General features: G+C 36.2%; 1 protein-coding gene across 4 annotated transcripts in view; it reads left to right on the forward strand.

The window, feature by feature from the left end:
- Window positions 1–3,414, forward strand: part of GABPA (GA binding protein transcription factor subunit alpha) — a 33,930-nt gene extending 30,516 nt beyond the window's left edge. For 3 of the 4 annotated variants that reach the window (XM_081302865.1, XM_081302864.1, XM_081302866.1), the window contains exon 10: window positions 2,324–3,414. In XM_081302865.1, the coding sequence (XP_081158991.1) occupies window positions 2,324–2,552 (229 nt within the window). In that variant the 3' untranslated portion in view covers window positions 2,553–3,414. Of the gene's footprint in view, window positions 1–780; window positions 858–2,323 lie in introns of all 4 variants that reach the window. The other variant, XM_081302867.1, reaches the window with a different exon arrangement.
- The last annotated feature ends 18,918 nt before the right edge of the window (window positions 3,415–22,332 follow it).

Consider the following 22,332-nt stretch of genomic DNA (forward strand, 5'->3'; position numbering starts at 1 on the left):
TTTGGTAGGAATGTATAACCTATAACCCAGCAGTTGCTTTTTTTTTTTTTTTTAAGTTGTAGATGGACACAATACCTTTATTTTGTTTGTTTATTTTTATGTGGTGCTGAGGATCGAATCCAGTGCCTCACACATGCTAGGCAAGCACTCTACCACTGAGCCACCACTGTCTGTCAAGTAGATACCTGAAAAAAGTGTTCATGAATGCCCTCACACATGCTTATAGCTGCTTGCTAGAATATTTCCAAATCAGAAATAAACCAAATATCTTATCAGCAGTAGAGGGGATAAATCAGTTGTAGTATATTCATACAATTAAGTACTGTGCATTTATGAAAGTGAACTACTGCTAGAGTGATATTGAAAAACTCACAAACATAATGTTCAGAAAAGAAATCCATACTTTATGAACTCATTTATTTAGTACAGTTTTAAAAAAACAGTTAAAGTAAACTATCACAGTTAGGGATACATATTGAGGTGATTAAAAAAATAAGCAGTGAAATTACTCTCAGGAAGCAGGCTTGTGTTTACCTTTTAGAGTAGGAGGGATGGTTATTGGGAAAGCACATGGGGGATTCTAGGTGCTGTTATTGTTTGTTTAGAACTGGGTTGATAGAATGTTCACTTTGTAATAAATCACTGAGCAATTAACTTTGTGTCTTTTGTGTTATGTAATTCACAATTAAAAAGGTTTAAAAAGAACTCAAGTTTAAAAAGAAAGAAAATCACATCCGTGAAAATACAAGTATTGTGAACCTTTCCACTTTTTCGTTTTAGGGAAAGAACAAATGCAATGAATGCTACTATATATAGTTCTATGATGCATCAACTAGATTGAAGAAAGGAAATATTAAGTAAAATGAAAATCTGTGCATGTGCATGTTTTCTTTAACCTCTAGGAAATATGGTATCAATTCCATTTTCCACTTAGGTGAAACCACTTTCCTTCTCGATTTTCCTTTTATTCCTGTGTCTGTTATTGCAACCTAGTATATTAATGTAGGAATTATCTTAAATTGAAATGCTTACAGCATTTAAAAGTGCATGACAAGAAATTGGTGGTTTTGTAGGCTGAGATCCAAATTCTGTATTAATGCTATGACAAAAAAGAAAACACAGGACTTTGCCCAATCTGTTAATATCTTTTACTAGGAAATCAAGCTAACTGTTACACTCTTGCTATTCCGGAATTGGGGAGAGATGGCATAATTTGCTATATATAGATCAGTCTTTTCATTAATGGATTATTAATTAAGCCTAAGTGACTTTTAGAATAAAATCCTGCTAACTGTATTAGCTTATGTCACAGGTACATTGCGAATAGTTGTTCCTTTTGTTGATAGTTCTTTGTCAATGAGCAGTGCAATTTTAAGATAAGGGCTTCACAATCTGCCAGCCCAGAAAAGAGCTTGACTTCTCTTTTTTTTTTCCCTCTGTTGTTCAGATTATCAGTGCATAGTGGTAAGTCTTGTTTTCCAAAGTAAAGACAAATCCACTCCTTTTTCCATCTCCATAGGAAGCAACAGTGAGCTAGACTTCTAGAATGATTTCCTCAAATCTGTTTATATAAGGGGTTAGAAACATTGTTTCTTTATAATATTCACTTCCTGTTTTTCTGTATTCTCTGATCTTCAAATCCTTTTACTCATTCATTTGAAACCCCTATTGGTTTTGGATGATTTCTCTGAAATTGAGAAAGCCTTTGTATAGTAAAATGATAAATTTAAAGGTAAATCTACATTATAATAGAATTTACACAATTCACAAAAGAGAAGTGGACATCCAACAATCCGTAGAATATGTAAATCAGTTTTTTAATTGTCTGGATTCTTACTTATTAACATAGCATATATTTTTTAGAGGGCTAACTATGTGCCAGCCATTGTGTGCTAAGCACTTAACAAAGATTATCTCATAATCCTCAATAATTCTGTTACGGTAAGTACTGTTTTTAATCTCATTTTATATGTGAGGAATAAAAAGTTAGAGGTAATTTGATTTTCCTGTGGTCCCAAAGGCAGTAAGTCCAAATGCTGGGTTTTGAATCTTGATTTTTGACTCAAAAACCCTGTTAGCATCTTCTGCCATTCACAGGACTTTGTTTTTCTTGTTGTATTTAATAATTATGTTTGATTTAAATCAGTGTTTGATCAGTTGTTGAAAATTTGCTTTGAAAGTTTGGTGTTACTTCAGTGTTAACTACTATTGTGGTAAGTGTAGTAACTCTTCTAGGCTTCTGCTTATGAAATATTCTGTGAATTCGAAGAAGTCTTAATTCTTCATTTTTTCATAGTCCTAATGTGTTTCTCTCTTTTTAAAGGTATTATTATGATGGGGACATGATTTGTAAAGTTCAAGGAAAGAGATTTGTGTACAAGTTTGTCTGTGACTTGAAGACTCTTATTGGATACAGTGCAGCAGAATTGAACCGTTTGGTCACAGAATGTGAACAGAAGAAACTTGCAAAGATGCAGCTCCATGGAATTGCCCAACCAGTCACAGCAGTAGCTCTGGCTGCTGCTTCTCTACAAACAGAAAAGGATAACTGAGACCCAGGACCTTCTGGGAGTCTAAGGTCTTTCTTAAATATCTAGAGCAAGCATCGCTCTTACCTTTATTACTGAATTTGAATCTTCTTTTATTTCTAGATTGTACAATCTGATGCATGATTTTTTTATAAATATTTCATACTCTTGTGAATTTGGATCTTTTTACTTTGAGCATATATTTTAGAATATGTGTATGTTAAAGGATCACCACAATGTTATACGCTTGAAAGCAGCTTCATTGTGGGATAGTTTGTTAACAGGAAAGCTAAACTGGTCAGTATTAATGTCTAGCCCTACCAAAAATAACCAGTAGCATCTGAAGATGAAACATAAATGAAGTACTCCAGGAAGCAGTCTGGCTTAACTATTTTTGAAAATATAACTGTTTCCTCTCTCTGCTGCTTTAGATGTTGCTTTACATAGAACCAGAAAATAGATTTCTCAGCTAAAGCATGTGTGCCTGTTTCATCTAATCAAGCAGAGCTAAAATATTCAAATCAAATAAAATTATAATAATATTAATAAATTACTAAGCTAAGAGTATCAGGTTATTAAGGTAATTTATATATTTGCAAGTAAAGGACAATAGGAAGTTGACTAGCAAAGAGCAATGCTAAAGAAGGAGATCCAGGTTTAAATCTGGCTTAACTCAAGCCATTGTTAAGGGTTTTCTGTATAGATTATTCATTATGTCAGACCAAGAATTTAAATTATTTTGAAGGAGGCATTTAATTCTAATAAACCAACTCTTACAAAAATTCTGAAATGATCTCTGTTTTTCCTGTCAGAGATTTAAAACAACTGAGAAAGTATACCTCAACCAGAAAATAAAAGTTTGATTTGATGTGACTTTCTTTTTTTTTTTTTAATTAATCTACAGTGCTCATTTATTATGTAAAGCAGCTTATATATTCCTGTGTTTTTGATGAAATGAAGACTTTAAATCAGATAGCAGTACTTTACCTTTTAAAAAGTTAGTAAATTACTTGCAGATAGTTACAAAAGGAAAATTTAACCTCCATTATTTAGGCAGTCTTTAAAATGAAACTTCCCACTTTTAATTTTTGTGTGTTATGTACAAATATCCATATACATGTCCAGTTGACTTCGTTAGACATATGCACATGTATATGAAGGCATAAAGATATTCAAAAGGGAATTTATTAAATAATTTATTTAAAAATGTTTAAATAAATCTTTCCTTACTATGGGCTAACACTAAACAGAAATGGCTAGAAAAGTCTCCTTTCTTTTCTTTTTGTTGTTTGTTTTAAGGGATTATGCATGAATCATGATATGAGAGACTGGCAAATAGCTTTTTTGACTGGAGCAAGTTGATCCTCAAATACTTCATACACCTTCTTCCTTGTAAATTTCCTTTAAATTCATCCCCCAAAATAGGCTCAGAAGAGCTCACGTAATATCTGTTGTTGACAAAGGAGGGGGAAAGGGCTGTGGTAATAACAGGTCAGGTGGTACTACCAATACTACATAGGGTTTGGAATGAGTCAGGAAGTAGGGACCCTAGAGACAGGAAGATAAATCTCTTGCTCTACTTTTTTGGTAACCTTAAATCACAATTTTAGCTGTTTTAAAGGACTGCAACCCATATTCATTTATTTTGTTTAAAGTCCTTTAATATTCTGCAAAAATACCTAAAAAATAGTAAAATTTGTACCTTTCATTTTTACTGTTTTATAAACAGTAGACTGACAAGTTATTCTTGCAATTTGTATACTATTATTTGAAGAATATCTGAGTGGAATAACAAAATGAAATACAGAAGCCCTAATGTCAGATAACAAATAGGTCTCGTCTTACAGCCTAGGGAGTTGACAAGTCATTTACTGTTTAAAAAAATATAAAGTATACTCTTCTGTTAAATTAGGAGCTTAAAAACTTTACTTTTAGATTTAAAACATTTTTGAGACATTATGTTAAAAGTTTTTAGCCAAGAGGACGGACTTTGTTTATGTCTCATTTTTATATGTATGTTTTAAAGTCAGGAAATATATTTTTCTAGATCCCAAAAATCAGATTTATTTTTTGTCTCCTATAAGATTTGGAGGTTAGGGTTTAAAAACTACAGTCTATCTGCTGTCTTCTTTTGGCAGTTCTTACTGTTCATCATAATGTGAACAGGTCTCATACATGATCTGATGCTGTTTCTTTTTTGTGCACCATTTTGTGCACCATAACGTAAGTAATGTGACTGATTTCTCCAACTGATTCAAGAAGCTTTCATTACTTGTGTCAACTTGTATATAAAATATTCCTTTGTCTTTATTAAGTTAACAATTAAGTAGTCTTTTCTCTGTTAAAGAACAACTTATGAAATAAAATAGAATTCATGCTATTCATTCTTTATTTTACGAAGTTTTCATATGTAAGATATATTCAAAGGAAGACATAAAATTGTTGGATCATTTTTCTGTACCTTATTAAAGTACAAGAATAATGTTCACTTGTGTTTAAAAAATTATATTCTATGTGAGGTTTGCATAGAGCCAACTCTCATATGTATCTTACTAGCCTGAAGCCCGAAAGTCTAATGTGTTGGTGCTGGAAAAATCAAACAAATTAAGCATAATTGCTAACTGTGGAATTTTCAGTTGAGTCAACTGATCCCATACCCATTTGATATTGATCCATGTAAATTAGTTAGGAAAAAAATTTTAGTTGTTTTCTCCCCAGATTAATGGTGATATTCATTAATAAAATTCTTTTAAAGGGTTGTGCCTCTAAATATTTTTGGTGAGGTCTGCTATTTTTTGCATTCATTTTATGCTATTGCCTCATATAAAGAACAGGTATATCCTTGAAATAGCACAAAAATGTTTTAAAATTCATAACTGCTAAGCAAACCTGTGACTAACAATGTCTTCAGATCTAAAGGGTATAAAAATATTAACACTTCCAATATTTCACTTATTGCCAGGAAAAAAATATTCTCAATCTTTTGTAAAAGGGAGGAAGATTTTTGCATACATTTTTACTCTTTAAATAGACACTTATACTATCATAATAACAATTATGTATTTCTTTGTGGTTTTTTTGTAATTTTACATAAAACAGTTATTTTCTATTTTTACTCAGATAAATATTTGTGGATAAAATGTAAAAATAGTAAAATGAGAAAAATAAAACTATTATACAATATGTTCCTGTGTTGTTGAAATATTTTTTCATGAAAACAATAGTCTCAAATTCCTGGGATGTTTGGTTGGATGAAAGTCTAATAGTCCCTCTGATGTGATGTGTGTATGATTCCTAATATATTTCTTAAAAACTTTGAGTATGGTGATACCCAGCACCCAGCAAGCACATACTGACGTGAAAGGGGACTATCAATTTGTGAAGAACAGATTCCACTGAAATTAGTTAGTAGGTGTGTAGTCTTTAAGAAAATGAGTGAAATCTCATCCAGAAAGCCAAACTGTTTTGGAATAGTAACAAGTGAACTGATAAGACTAAATACTTTTCCAAAGGAAGGTTGATTATTAAGCTGTAAATCCCAAATTTAGTTTGTTTTTTTTTTTTTTTTAATTTAAATCACTTGTTCATGTTGGCGGACTAGCAATAGGATATTTCAGGCACGTCCAGAATATAGAGGAATGGGAAGGGTTCAGAGGAGAACATCACTTGTGCCTTTATTTATGATCAAACAGTGATCAAACTTTGACATGCTTAAACAAGAAGCTAGTATTTTTGTGAAATAAATTGTCTGAAAATATGCAATCTAATTTATCTAGTTTGGAGTGATGAAAATCATCAACTAAGACAATGTGGTAAATTTGTTGTCCAAGACTTAATTTTTTGGTGTGTATAGCTTTACAGTTATAATTTACAGGTCAAGAATATGTTTAGAATGCTTTTTACTAATAAACTGGTTGCTTTAGGACATTGCTTTTAGAACTTTTTGTTGATAAGAACCACTTTTTTTAAGAGTTCATAAGTCAGTAGCTTTACTTTAGTCCTTATTTACCTCTTTTTTAAAAATAATTTTTTATTTATATATGACAGCAGAATGCATTACAATTCTTTTTTTTTGAAGTTCTTTTTTTTAAATTTTTTTAATTGGTTGTTCACAACATTACAAAGCTCTTGACATATCGTATTTCATACATTAGATTGAAGTGGGTTATGAACTCCCAATTTTACCCGAAATGCAGATTGCAGAATCACGTCGGTTACACATCCACAAGTTTACATAATGCCCTATTAGTAATTGTTGTATTCTGCTACCTTTCCTATCCCCTACTATCCCCCCTCCCCTTCCCTCACATCTTCTCTCTCTACCCCATCTACTGTAATTCATTTCTCTCCTTGTTAATTTTCCCATTCCCCTCACAACCTCTTATATGTAATTTTGTATAGCAATGACGGTCTCCCTTCATTTCCATGCAATTTCCCTTTTCTCTCTTTCCCTCCCATCTCATGTCTCTGTTTAAAGTTAATCTTTTCTTCCTGCTCTTCCTCCCTACTCTGTTCATAGTTGCTCTCATTATATCAAAGAAGACATTTGGTATTTGTTTTTTAGGGATTGGCTAGCTTCACTAAGCGTAGTCTGCTCTAGTGCCATCCATTTCTCTGCAAATTCCATGATTTTGTCATTTTTTAGTGCTGCGTAATATTCCATGGTGTATAAATGCCACATTTTTTTATCCATTCATCTACTGAAGGGCCTCTGGGTTGGTTCCACAGTCTAGCTATTGTAAATTGTGCTGCTATGAACATCGATATGGCAGTATCCCTTTAGCATGCTCTTTTAAGGTCTTCAGGGAATAGTCCGAGAAGGGCAATAGCAGGGTCAAATAGTGGTTCCATTCCCAGCTTTCCCAGGAATCTCCAAACTGCTTTCCAAATTGGCCTCACCAATTTGCAGTCCCACCAGCAATGTACAAGTGTACCCTTTTCTCCACATCCTCGCCAGCACTTGATGTTGTTTGACTTCATAGTGGCTGCCAATCTTACTGGAGTGAGATGGTATCTTAGGGTGGTTTTGATTTGCATTTCTCTGCTAGAGATGGTGAGCATTTTTTCATGTACTTGTTGATTGATTGTATATCCTCCTCTGAGAAGTGTCTGTTCAGGTCCTTGGCCCATTTGTTCATTGGGTTATTTGTTATCTTATTGTCTAATTTTTTTGAGTTCTTTGTATACTCTGGATATTAGGGCTCTATCTGAGGTGTGAGGAGTAAAAATTTGTTCCCAGGATGTAGGCTCCCTATTTACCTCTCCTATTGTTTCTCTTGCTGAGAAAAAACTTTTCAGTTTAAGTAAGTCCCATTTGTTTATTCTTGTTATTAACTCTTGTGCTATGGGTGTCCTATTAAGGAATTTGGAGCCAGACCCCACAATATGTAGATCTGAGCCAACTTTTTCTTCTATCAGACACAGAGTCTCTGATTTGATATCAAGCTCCTTGATCCATTTTTTTTTAAAGAGAGAGTGAGAGAGGAGAGAGAGAGAGAGAGAGAATTTTTTTTAATATTTATTTTTTAGTTCTAGGCGGACACAACATCTTTGTTGGTATGTGGTGCTGAGGATCGAACCCGGGCCGCACGCATGCCAGGCCAGCGCGCTACCGCCTGAGCCACATCCCCAGCCCCCTCCTTGATCCATTTTGAGTTAACTTTTGTGCATGGCGAGAGAAAGGGATTCAGTTTCATTTTGTTGCATATGGATTTCCAGTTTTCCCAACACCATTTGTTGAAGATGCTGTCCTTCCTCCATTGCATGCTTTTAGCCTCTTTATCAAATATAAGATAGTTGTAACTTTGAGGATTAGTCTCTGTGTCCTCTATTCTATACCATTGGTCCACCCGCCTGTTTTGGTACCAGTACCATGCTGTTTTTGTCACTATTGCTCTGTAATATAGTTTGAAATCTGGTATTGCTATACCGCCTGATTCATACTTCCTGCTTAGAATTGCTTTTGCTATTCTGGGTCTTTTATTTTTCCATATGAATTTCATGATTGCTTTCTCTATTTCTACAAGAAATGCCATTGGGATTTTGATTGGCATTGCATTAAACCTATAGAGAACTTTTGGTAATATCGCGATTTTGATAATGTTAGTTCTGCCTATCCATGAACAGGGTATATTTTTCCATCTTCTAAGATCTTCTACTTCTTTCTTTAGGGTTCTGTAGTTTTCATTGTATAAATCTTTCACCTCTTTTGTTAGGTTGATTCCTAAGTATTTTATTTTTTTTGAGGATATTGTGAATGGAGTGTTTTTCCTCATTTCCGTTTCAGAAGTTTTGTCGCTGATATACAGAAATGCCTTTGATTTATGCGTGTTGATTTTATATCCTGCCACTTTGCTGAATTCATTTATTAGTTCTAGTAGTTTCTTTGTAGACCCTTTTGGGTCTTCTAGGTATAGAATCATGTTGTCCGCAAATAGTGATAATTTAAGTTCTTCTTTTCCTATTTTTATGCCTTTAATTTCTTTTGTCTGTCTAATTGCTCTGGCTAGTATTTCAAGGACTAAATTAAATAGAAGTGGTGAGAGAGGGCATCCCTGTCTTGTTCCAGATTTTAGAGGGAATGCCTTCAACTTTTGTCCATTCAGAATGATGCTAGCCTGAGGCTTAGCATACATAGCTTTTACAAAGTCAAGGTAAGTTCCTGTTATCCCTAGTTTTTCTAATGTTTTGAACATAAAGGGATGCTGTACTTTGTCGAATGCTTTCTCTGTGCCTATCGAGATGTTCATATGTTTCTTTTCTTTAACTCTATTGATGTGGTGAATAACATTGATTTCCGTATATTGAACCATCCTTGCATCCCAGGGATGAATCCTACTTGATCATGGTGCACAATTTTTTTGATGTGTTTTTGTATTCGATTCGCCAGAATTTTATTGAGGATTTTTGCATCTAGGTTCATTAGAGATATTGGCCTGTAGTTTTCTTTCTTTGAGGTGTCTTTGTCTGGTTTCGGAATCAGGGTGATGTTGGCCTCATAGAATGAATTTGGAAGAGCTCCCTCTTTTTCTATTTCCTGAAATAACTTGAAAAGTATTGGTATTAATTGTTCTTTAAAGGTTTTGTAAAACTCTGCTGTATACCCATCCGGTCCTGGGCTTTTCTTGGTTGGTAATCTTTTGATTGCTTTTTCAATTTCATCCATTGATATTGGTCTGTTCAAATTGTGTGTATCCTCCTGACTCAGTCTGGGCAAATCAAATGACCTAAGAAATTTATCGATGACTTCACTATCTTCTATTTTATTGGAATATAGGTTTTCAAAATAATTTCTAATTGTCTTCTGTATTTCTGTAGCATCTGTTGTGATATTGCCTTTTTCATCCCGTATGTTAGTAATTTGAGTTCTCTCTCTTCTTCTTTTCGTTAGCATGGCTAAAGGTCTGTTGATCTTATTTATTTTTTCGAAGAACCAACTTTTAGTTTTGTTAATTTTTTCAATAGTTTCTTTTGTTTCAATTTCATTGATTTCCGTTCTGATTTTAATTATTTCTTGCCTTCTGCTACATTTGCTGTTGTTTTGCTCTTCCTTTTCTAGGGCTTTGAGATGAAGTGTGAGCTCATTTATTTGTTGGTTTTTTTCTTTTTTTGAGGAATGACCACCAGGCGATGAATTTCCCTCTTAAAACTGCTTTCATTGTGTCCCATAGATTCCGATATGTTGTGTCTGTATTTTCATTTATCTCTAAGAATTTTTTGATTTCCTCCTCTATGTCTTCTGTAACCCATTGATCATTCAGTAACATATTGTTCATTTTCCATGAGATGTACGATTTTTCCTTCCTTCTTTTATCATTGATTTCCAGTTTCATTCCAGTATGATCAGATAAAATGCATGGTATTATCTCCACCCCTTTATATTTACTGAGGGTTGCCCTATGGCATAATATATGGTCTATTTTTGAGAAGGATCCATGTGCTGCTGAGAAAAAAGTATATCCATTTGATGATGGTTGATATATTCTATATATGTCAGTTAAGTCTAGGTTATTGATTGTGGTCTTGAGTTCTATAGTTTCTTTATTCAACTTTTGTTTGGAGGATCTGTCCAATGTTGAGAGAGGTGTGTTGAAGTCACCCATAATTATTGTGTTGTGGTCTATTTGATTCTTGAACTTGAGGAGAATTTGTTTTATGAATGTCGCAGCACCATTATTTGGTGCATAAATATTGACAATTGTTATGTCTTGTTGGTGGATGGTTCCTTTTAACAGTATATAATGTCCTTCTTTATCCCTTTTGATTAACTTAATCTTGAAGTCGATTTTATTTGATATGAGGATGGCCACCCCTGCTTGCTTACGAGGACCGTGTGCGTGGTATATTTTTTTCCCATCCTTGCACCTTCAGCCTGTGTATGTCTTTTCCAATCGGATGTGTCTCCTGGAGGCAGCATTTTGTTGGATTTGTTTTTTTAATCCATGATACCATCCTATGTCGCTTTATTGGAGAGTTTAAGCCATTAACATTCAGAGTTACTAATGATATATGGTTTGTACTTCCAGCCATGTTTGATTATTTATCCTTTTTTAAAAAAATTTAGTTTGTTTCTCCATGATTATCTTTCCCCTCGCCCTCTGTCTTTACCGAGGCACTTCCCACTGATGGTTTTGGTTATTGTTTTTCATTTCTTCCTCGTGTAGTGTTTTGCTCAAAATGCTTTGCAATGCTGGTTTTCTGGCTGCAAATTCTTTTAACTTTTGTTTATCATGAAAGATTTTTATTTTGTTGTCATACCTGAAGCTTAATTTTGCTGGATACAGAATTCTTGTTTGGCATCCATTGTCTTTCAGTGTTTGAAATACATTATTCCATGATCTTCTTGCTTTCAGTGTCTGTGATGAAAAATCCGTTGTTAACCTTATTGGTTTACCCCTGAATGTAATCTGCCTCCTTTCTCTTGTAGCTTTTAATACTTTCTCTTTGTTTTGTATATTGGATATCTTCATAACAATGTGTTTTGGCGTTGGTCTACTGTGATTTTGTGTGCTCGGTGTCCTGTGTGCATCTTCAATTTGTATATCTGTTTCCTTTTTTATTTCTGGAAAGTTTTCTGTAATTATTTCATTCAGCAGGTTACTCATTCCCTTGGTTTGATTCTCTGTACCTTCTTCTATCCCGATGACTCGTAAGTTTGTTTTTTTTATGTTATCCCATAACTCTTGGATGTTTTCCTCGTGATTTTTTACCAGCCTTTCTGAGTTGGCTAGACTGTTTTCAAGAAGATATATTTTGTCTTCATTATCTGACGTTCTGGCTTCTACTTGCTCCACTCTGTTAGTGATACTCTCAATTGAGTTTTTAATTTGATTTATTGTTTCCTTCATTTCTAGAATTATCGTTTGATTATTTTTATAATCTCTATCTCCTGATAAAGATGCTTAACTTCTTCTTTTATCTGTTTATGTAAATCATTCTCAATGTGTTCTTTCACTGCTTGAATTTGCTGTCTTGTATCCTCTTTAAGGTTCCATTCCATCTGTCTAAGGTGTTCCTTGAGTTCTTTATATGACCATTTTTCTGATGATTCTAGGTCCTCCTGAGTATTTAGGCTGTCCTGCATTGTTTGTACTCCTTTTCTTCCTTGCTTTTTGAAGCTGCTCATGTTACTTCTTGTTCTGTTTGACTGCCGAGTTACTGTTTACTCCTATAAATTTATTTGATGCTTGGGAGGAAAGGTATTAGAAGAGAAGGGAAGAAGTCACTAAAGAGAATGAGAGTAAGTAGGTAGAATTCAAGGAAGGGGGGATAAGATAATTGAAAAGAAATGAAAAGACAAAAGAAGAAAAAAATAGGAAATAAAAGAAGAAAAAAATTTTTTTAAATAATAAAAAAATTAAAATTAAAATTAGAAGAAAAAAAATTTTTAAAAAAGTGTAAAAAAATTTTAAAAAAACAACAAGAAAGAAAAATGAAAATGAAAGAAAAACCCAAATCAAAAAAAAGAGAAAAGAAAAAAAGAAAAAAAAAAACTAATAAATGCAGTCTGATTAATAAATGCAGTTTGATTAACTTCTCTTCTAGTAGGTGGCGCTGTGCCCACCAGGCCAAGTTTCTCCTGTCAATACGCGGGAACCAATCACTGTGCAGCAGTGGGCGAGTCTCCAATCCTGAGTGCCTAGGGCCTCCTCTTGTGTCTAGTCACTTCCCCACTTTTCCTCTAGCCAGGCCCCTCTCATGGGTGCCACTCACCACAATACTGGCTACACACCAGGTCTGCTGCTCCCAGGAGCCCTGTTTTCATGGACGACTGGGCTCACTCTTCCGGTTTGCCATTCCCTCAGACCCTAAGTTTGTAGAGCTTGGGGCTGAGAATCCTTAGTGAATTTTACTTGCCCTCCGGTAGCCACGCCCCCGGTAGCTGGTGCAAGAGACCTCAGTTGTCAGCACTGGTGAGAGCGGTAGCCGGGAGTTCCGCACCACGGGTCCCATGCCACGTCTGATTCCCTCAGTCTGGCTATGGCGCTCACGGGAGAGCTGGGAGGGGCCCTTAAGGTTTCCCCGATGTGTGGAGAGGGAAGGCTAGGGAATTACACACCTGTAGCCGCAGGTTTCAATGAAGTTATCTCCTCCGCCACAGTCTGGTGATGTCAGTTCTCTGCCATGGTGGTATCTCTTGCAAATGGCAACAGTTCGTTTCCCTTTGCCGGGTGACCAATGCAACGGGTGGGTCCTTACTGTCTCTCCCAAGCCCCGTTTCAAACCTGTGGCCACTACCTATGAAGGCTCAGTTGGCATTTACCTCCGTAGGAACAGAAGGGCCGACCAGTTGTTTCAGCCGAATGGATTAGTGCTGAGTCACAGCTGTTTGTCTGCGGGAAGCAGGCCAGAAGGGCCGACCAGTTGTTTCAGCCGGATGGATTAGTGCTGAGTCACAGCTGTTTGTCTGCGGGAAGCAGGCCAACGGGAGCTTGAATTCAGCCGATCCGGGCTCAGTGTGTGTTCTGAGAGGCCCAGACTGATCGCCCCAGATCCACGTCAGCTCAGCATTGCCTAGTGATCCTGAGCAAACAGAATTTAGATTGTTTACGACTCCCTATGCCCACACAGCTGAAGAGGTCAGAGACTTGATCTCTCTGGGCCTGCCACCATGTTGGAATCCTCAAGTTCTTTTCGCATTACAATTCTTATTACTCACATAGAGCACAGTTTTTTATATCTCTGGTTCTATACAAAGTATACTCATACCAATTCATGTCTTCTACATATACTTTGGGTAATAATGACCATCACATTCCACCATCATTTCTAACCACATGCCCCTTCCCTTCCCCTCCAACCCCTCTGTCCTATCTAGAGTTCACCTGTTCCTCCCATGCTCCCCCTTCCTATCCCACTATAAGTCAGCCTCCTTATATCAGAGAAGACGTTCGGCATTTGGTTTTTTGGGATTGGCTAACTTCACTTAGCATTATCTTCTACTCCATCCATGTACCTGCAAATGCCATGATTGTATTGTTTTTTATTGCTGAGTAATATTCCATTGTGTGTATATACCACAGTTCACAGGCAGGCTTTGCTGCTTTAAATAGTTTGTCATCAAACAAGGAATGTCTTTTTTAACTGATTTTGGCAATGTCATTGTTCTTTGAAAATTTCTCTGTAATCTGAGGAATTTACTTTCTCATGTCTGCTAACAAGTTAGTTAGTTTTGGTATTTTCACTCTTTGATACAAATGACACCCAATTAACACCTATGCTGTTTTTATAGGTGACATCACAGTAATTATGTATGAATGGAATAAACACTTGGATAAGTTATTGATTATACATCTATAATAACTATTTCACTTGCTTAATAAGTCTATTTATGCAAAAGTTTGGCTCTTAAAATCTCCATACAGCTTTCCTATCTATACTCTTGGTTTTACTTTATGGATGAAAGGTTACAATACCTATTAGTACATTGATAAACTTAACATTGATGTTGGTTGAACCAGAATGTTAATTTCACTGGATGGTTGAAAGGACTTTCGGCATTAAGAACCCCATGACAAGGTTATTTCTTCAGCTCTGAGGTCACAAAAATAGAAAGGACATTTTATTTTCAATGATATTGTTTAATCATTAAAATCTGTCTTGTTGGCATAAATGTATGAATTAATTAAAGAACATTTACTACACACCTTCAATCCTGAAAGATCAGAAACAAACTGTGGTTGTAGTTTTGACATTAACCAAATGCAAAAACTTGGGGTTTGTCATTAACCTCTGTGTTCTTCCATTTTTTGTTTTCTAAGCTCCATCCATTTGCCTACCGTGCAGGGCTGTTGAGAGGATCAGGTAAAGCTTGTTTGTGGGTAAGCGTCTTAACAATATATACCACTAAATAGGCACAAAGATCTGAGAAAGAAAAAAAGTATCCTCCAAAGAATCCAGTCTTGTGCATTGAAACTGGTCTCACTTCATTTAAAAATGAAAAATATCCTATGTTCATATATGAGTACATGACCAGTATAATTCCACATCATGTACAACCATAAGAATGGGAGGTTATACTGCAAGTATGTATTGAAAATACATTCTACTATCATATATATCTAAAAAGAACAAATGAAAAAAGCTGGGTACAGTGGTGCACACGTCTAATCCCAGGTACTTGGGAGATAGAAGGATCACAAGTTTGAAGCCATACAGAATTATACAGAATAGTAGATTTTATTGTGGCAAGTTCATACATGCACATAACATAATTTGATCAGTTTCAAATTCTAGTACTTCTTCCCTTCTCACCTCCTCCCTCACCCTAATCTCCTTCCTCTACTCTACAGATCTCTCTTCTGTTTTTACGAGATCACCTTTTTTCTTTTTTTTTTTTTCTCTTTATGTTCCAAATATGAGAGAAAACATACACCCCTTGATTTTCTGAGTCTGGTTTCTTTTGTTTAACATGAAGCTCTCCAGTTCCACCCATTTTCCTGAAAAGGACATAATTTCATTCTTCATTATGACTGAGTAAAACTCCATTTTGTGTGTGTGTGTGTGTGTGTGTGTGTGTGTGTGTGTGTGTGTGTGTCAGATTTTCTTTATCCATTCACCCATTTGCAGACACCTAGCCTGGTTCCATGACTTGGCTATTGAGAATTGCACCACTATAAACATGGGTATGCTTGTATCTCTATGCTGACCTTGATTGATCGATTAATCGATCGATCTATTCACACATACTAGGGATTGAACTCAGGGGCACTCAATCACTGAGCCACATCCCAGCCCTTTTTATCTTTTGAGACAGGGTCTCGCTAAATTGCTTAGGGCCTAGCTAAATTGCTAAGACTTGTTTTGAATTCAGGATCCTCCTGCCTCAGCCTCCTGAGTCATTGGAATTACAGGCACGCACCACCACACCTGGCTAGTGCTTAATCCTTGTCATAAAATATTTATTTATTTTGGTCCTGGGGATTGAGTCTAGGCCCTTCTGAACACTAATTATGCACTCTATTCCTGAACTATACCTCCAGCCCTAATATAATTGATTTTGATATATTATAGCATAAGATCAAAGTAAGAAGTTACTTCATGGGAATTATTTTATGTTCTAGCTTTTTCTTACATATCCCAAATGTCATTATGAGAACATATTGACTAATATCAATGCTTTGGTTAGAAAAAGTGAAGATCAGATCACCTGTGGTATTTCATTTTTCGAGTCAAGATTTTTGTTATATAGTTCTAGAAAGGGCAGGATTACCCTCCAGCTAAGACTCAAAATTTATACCAACCTTTCTTATTTCATAAGCTGAAAAACGCAGCTGCCAAAAATAGTTCTTATGACAAGTTCTTGTCAAAAATCTCAGGACAAAAACCTATCAGTGAAATATTTGGGAACAGTGAGCTTCAAAAGAATTAAGCAAACGGCAAGTCAGTAAACTTTCAAAGGTAGAATCATTCGCCTGAGTAGATTTGGGATTGAAATAGTCCGTGAAATATATTTGATAAACTTTCATGCCTTTGGGGTATGGTGGGGACCTCTCCCTGATATTTATTTAGAAGTTGTTTCTCGACCTACTTCTAGTGTAAAAAAGAAAAAATAGCACATCTAATTCCTGCTGAGAAACAAACAATGTCATGTATCTCTGAGAAGATAAATCAAAGTTAAGACATTTACATTTCATCTGTGAAGATGCAAGTATTTCCTGTGGCTCTTTGGTTCTCAAGTCAGCAGCGACATCTCTGCCTCCAGTTCTCTCTCAGAGAACTATGGTTGAATTTGTTATCACCCTGTGGGACCTACTGGGAATAAATTAGATCCGTATGGATAATGCATATACTCCTTTGGGAAAGTCAGTTTTTGCTTACTTACTAGTATCTAAGAAACTGGAAAGAGTTAATATTGATAATTAATGTTTCCTGAAACAAATCTTTCTGTGTTTCCTTCATTCCTCAAGAGTTGATAGCTAGATCAAATTAGTCCATCTTTGGGGACAGTTCTCTTCCCTCTGATTGAAAGTGTCTTTGTCTTCATCTTTTCTTTCCTCCCATGTCTCTGCCTCCACAAATTATCTTCCTTTGAAGCAGGCCAGAGACCCCCACCCAGAAGACCCTCACCATAATTATTCTTGTTAACAGAATATTAGCAAAGATTTCTGCAAAAAAAGCTCAGTGTGTTTAGAAATTTCTATTTCCTAATGCTCTGCCATGCAAGAGCCAAGTTTAACCCTAGACTTGCTGATTTACTCCTGATTTTGTGGTAAAATGTGTAAAACCTCTGATTATTCAAGAGAGAGAGAAAGAGAGAGAGCAAAATTTTCTGAAAACTCAAAGAAAAAAATTACTTTTATGTAGATTCTGCCAAAATGTAAACCTCCAAGCCCCCCACCAAAAAAAAAAATATATATATATATTGAGTATAAATTCCCAAGAATTTCTAGACTCTTGGTCCAGAAAATGCTTTGGGTGATAGTCCCTCTGGATCCTGCAATCAACAAAACTGCTCCCTGAAAATTCCTCAGGTGTCCAGCCTCTTCGGTCCTCCATCACCTTTACCATGGTGAATTGGCCAGGCCCTCCATGAACACACAGTTTTTAGAACTAGCTCACCTGATCTTCCGACCTCATACTGGACCCTAATTTGGGGTTCAGGGCCAGGCTTCCTTCTTTCCTTCCTCCACCTCTCATTAGAGGAGTATAACTTTATCAGTCATGCATGTAACTTGAATGTCTTAATATGCAGCTTTGACCTTTCTCAGATTCCAAGAATATCTCTAACTGCTTATAAGAGTGTATCACTGGCTGGGGATGTGGCTCAAGCGGTAGCGCGCTCACCTGGTATGTGTGCGGCCCGGGTTCGATCCTCAGCACCACATACAAACAAAAATGTTGTGTCCGCCAAAAACTAAAAAATAAATAAATATTAAAAATTTTTCTCTCTCTTAAAAAAAAAAGAGTGTATCATAGGAGATTTCAATTAAAATTTGGCAAAAATAATACTTGCATTTCCAACCCATTTCTGCTCTTCCCAGTTTTCTCAGTAAACAGCACCTCCAGCCACCCAATTGACAAAAAAGACTTATATTTTTCCTTGATTTTAAAAAGATGAGTTCTAATTAGCTATACATGACAGAAGAATGCATTTGGACACATCATTTATAAGTGGAGTATAATTTCTCATTCTTCCGGTTGTTACACAATGTAGAATTGTACAGGTTGTGTAATCATATGTGTACATAGGGTAGTAATTTATTCTACTACCATTCTAGTACCTGGTTACTGTTATCAGAACTTTTGTGCAAAAAAAAAAAAAGTATGAATTTGGGGGTTTCCATGATGCTTGGAGATTCCAATTCCACCTTTTTCCAGTTGATGTCCAATTCATTCTACTACCATTCCTATCCTCATTTCCCCCTCCCCTGTTCTATCCTTTAAATAAAACTTTTTGTGCTTGCCTCTGTGTTTCTCGGGTTTTCAGTCTTCAACACCAGAGGAACGGGACTCGAATATAATTCTCAACACCTGTATCATTAGGAGAAGACTAGAAAGGAAGAGATTAGGGAAGAGGAAGAAGGGGAGAGGAAGAGAAAGAAGCATGTCCCTTTAAAAAAAAATTTAGTGACAGAGCAGCAAGGGCCCTATTCAAAGCATGAAGTGGACTACTGTTACAGTATAAGCTTCTTAACTACAGTGCATTATTGGTGTTTTCATCAATAGATTTATATTTCAAAATGCACATTTGCCTAAAAAATGAATGACTATTCCAATAAAGTTCAATTCAGAAAGTATTAAGTATTAATTGTCTATTTGGCCAGTTGGGATTCAGGAAGTTTCCCTGGCCTGGCTACGGTTATCAGAACTTGTGTGCAAAAAAAAAAAAAAAAAAAAAGTATGAATTTGGGGGTTTCCATGATGCTTGGAAATTCCAATTCCAACTTTTTCCAGTTGATGTCACTATGGCAAAGGTATCTCAAATATCTGACAAAAAATAGTACTGGGGGAGGCAGAAATGTATCTCTAATATTAGACATAAAACAGTAAGGCAGGGGAGACAATTTACTAATGTGACAATGTGAGAAATAGAAAGTCTGGTGGTCCATTTTCAGAATATAATATTTCGCCTTAGTCGGGATGTAAGACCCAATTGTAGCCATTTTAATTATAGTCCTTCCCTTTGCATGCCCCAATTTTAAAATTAGCTAATCATGTAGATTTTAACCCTAAGTTCCTCCAATGAGGATGAAGGGCAGTGCTGTATTAGGGATAAAAGCAGGCAGACTACCAGCCCAGGCTGCTTGCTAGCCAGGGTCCTTAGCTTGCCCTCTGGCAGGAGGAAAGATTGCCTTGCTCACCTACTTTTCAGCACGGGTTTGATTTCTTGCGGCACCTTGGTATTTATAACACTAAATCATCCGCCCATCAGTACTTGGGGGGGGGGGGATGAAGCACAATGTGTGAGGGAAACAAGATAGGACATCAGGATTCTCTGAAAGAATCAGAGTGGCCGAGTGAGTGCATTTACCTGATCTTGTATGAGTCAGCAAAATAAACACAAAGTCATAATAAGTTTGGAAGCTGTTGAAATTTCTGTCTATGCAATGACATAGCCAGTAAATCTTTCTGCATTCTGATTTGCAGCAGTACATGGAGGTAACAGCGATTATAGCCTTTTGTCTTGCTTTTGTGCTGTGTAGAAAGTTGTAAATGAACCCCTTCAGCTAAATTTCCAGCCATGGCTAGTGTGTTATGGTTCTCCCTGCAGGACCTCAGGACAGATCACAGAGGGAGTGCAAAGCAAGGACAGGTTGCCTATTATAAGCAGTAGACATGGTTCAGAGAGTCTGAAAATTAACAGAAGTTAGAGTAAAAATGTCTTCCTGGACACTTTATGGTTCCAAAGTAAATAATATGTCCTTGAGTGAGAGGAGCTGTTTAGGGACTCATGTTTTCAGTGTTTGTTTAAATGGCAAGGCAAAGGAACTTATGTAACTAAATATTGTTCATCAGCAAGAACTTTTCTGAAATGGAGAAGCAGATCTGTTTTCAGATGTTATTCAGCTGTGCAATACGTCAAACAGATGTGTTCATTAACACTCCTGCAGAGTATATTGCAATATTCACAAGTGGAAAGTGCCTGAACTGAGGTTACCAAATGTTTGCTGGTATGAAACCTGCCTCTATGGAACTGTGATCTTTCAAGGAGGATCTCATTTGAGACCATTTCTGTTGGCATACTTTATGTGAAAGGTGATTTTTCTAATTAACATATTGATAATTTACATTTTAATCTTGTTTTCACTTTTTTTTCATTGGTGCTTATACTTGTATATAATGGTGGGATTTTGTTACATATTTATACATACACATAATATAACAATATAATTTGGCCAATATCACTCCCCACTATTTTCCTTTTAGCCTTGTTTTAAAAATTAAAAAAAAAAAAGACTATTCCTGTGGGCACAGTGGTGCACTCCTATAATCCCAGGAGGAAAATTTCGAGTTCAAAGCCAACCTCAGCAATTCAGCAAGAACCTCAGCAATTTAGCAAGATTTGTCTCTATATAAAAAGGAGTAGTGGTGTTACTCAGTGGTTAAGCACCCCTGGGTTCAAAAGGGCTATTCCCCCGCCCCCCCCCACCTAAATAGGGAAAATTTCAGTTTTCCAAGTTAAAGATATTGGATTCCTGGAGGCGAAAGTGGGGGGGGGGTGGAGGAGATTTCAAAAAGCTGGAGGAAATTCCATGCAAGCCTGTGAGATGTCATCAGTATTACAGTCAGTTCAAACCATGTCAACTAAGAATCTCTGTTCTGTTTTAAACCTAGGAGCCAATAATAACCATCAGTACAGGGACAACATTTATTTGAAATTCTGCCTGAGAAATCCAGGCATGTTCAGTCCTTCCTCTCTGCCAACAACTTTGAATGCTGAAGGACTATGCGGACGAGGTCGGTTCTGACAGTGGTGAGAAAGAATTTACGGGGATTTACAGGGAGGGCACTCAGGTCTGAGATAGACAGCAAGAGGGAAAATGAGTGTCTCAGTACTCCCACAGGTACAGTTTCCCCTGATATTCACAGGAATTGGTTTTCAAACCTCCCACAAATACCCAAACTCGCAGACACTCAAGTCCCTTATATAAAATGGCAAAGTATTTTCATGTAACCTATGTTCATCCTCTTGTATATTTTAAATCATCTCTAGATTGATTTTAATACCTGATTCAATGTAAATGAGGTATTAATAGTTGTGATACTTGATTGTTTCGAGAATAATGACAAGAAAAAAAGATTCAATACAAGTATAATGTTTTTTCAAATATTTTCTATTTACAGATTCAGTTGAATCTTCTAATGTGGAACTTAGGATACAGCAGATCAACTGTATTTCAAAAACCCTGAATGGAAGACCTGTAGACATGTGGCCTTGACTAGGACATGAATGTAAATGACCTTGAATGGGTTTTCTGGACCTTAGATGATCACCTAAAATGATATGCAAGATAATTTCATCCCAAGGAAGAGACAGGGAGGAACCCCCCCACCCACCCACCCAGGTTAGCAGGACTGTAGTAATGACAAGAGTAGAATAAAGAATGGGGGGGGGAAAAGGAAGGAAATGTTGATTCATGTTCACAGAATAAACACTAGAAAGAAAAATGGTCCGTGTGAAGCAAATTCTGACAAAATGAATCTTGCTTTTTCCAATTTGGTTTTAGTGTTAGGAGTAAGACACTAGCCAATTTGTCTGCTGTCTGCCGGGTGTGGGTTGAAGCACTTTCTTAATCTAGAATTTTCTCAGAGATCTTTCTGGGAAATTTTTCCATATCTTAGGCTTTCAATAAATATTGATTAAACATCCACTTTGTGCTAAGAAATGCTAAAGAAGAACATGTGACCCCTGCTCATCCATTTTCAAGACAAACTGACCCATAATAGATTGAGGTGAGATTCCCAAGACTTAAGGATTTCATAGAAGGGTAAAATTTCAAAAACAACAATGTTTGGGTTTTGTAAGTCTGCCAGCAAAGCACCGTGAACTGGGTGACTCCAACAATGGAAGCATTTCCTCATAATTCTGGAGACTGGAAGTCTGGGGTCAAGGTTCTCTGGAGGACTTTCTCTGTGGTGCATGGATGGCCATCTTCTGTGTGTCTTTACATGTTCTTCCTTCTGTGTGTCCTGATCTCCTCTCACAAGGACACTGGCTATACTGGGTTAGAGCCGACTATCAAAAGCACATTTCAACTTAATTGGCTCTGTGAATAGAGTCAAGTTCTGAGGTACTGGGGTTAAGACTTCAACATATGACTTTGCGGGACGAGGGGACACAACTCAATCCATTGGCAGACAA

The sequence above is a fragment of the Spermophilus citellus genome (genome assembly GCF_964194105.1).
Source record: "Spermophilus citellus genome assembly, chromosome: 7".
Classification (NCBI taxonomy): Eukaryota; Metazoa; Chordata; class Mammalia; order Rodentia; family Sciuridae; genus Spermophilus; species Spermophilus citellus.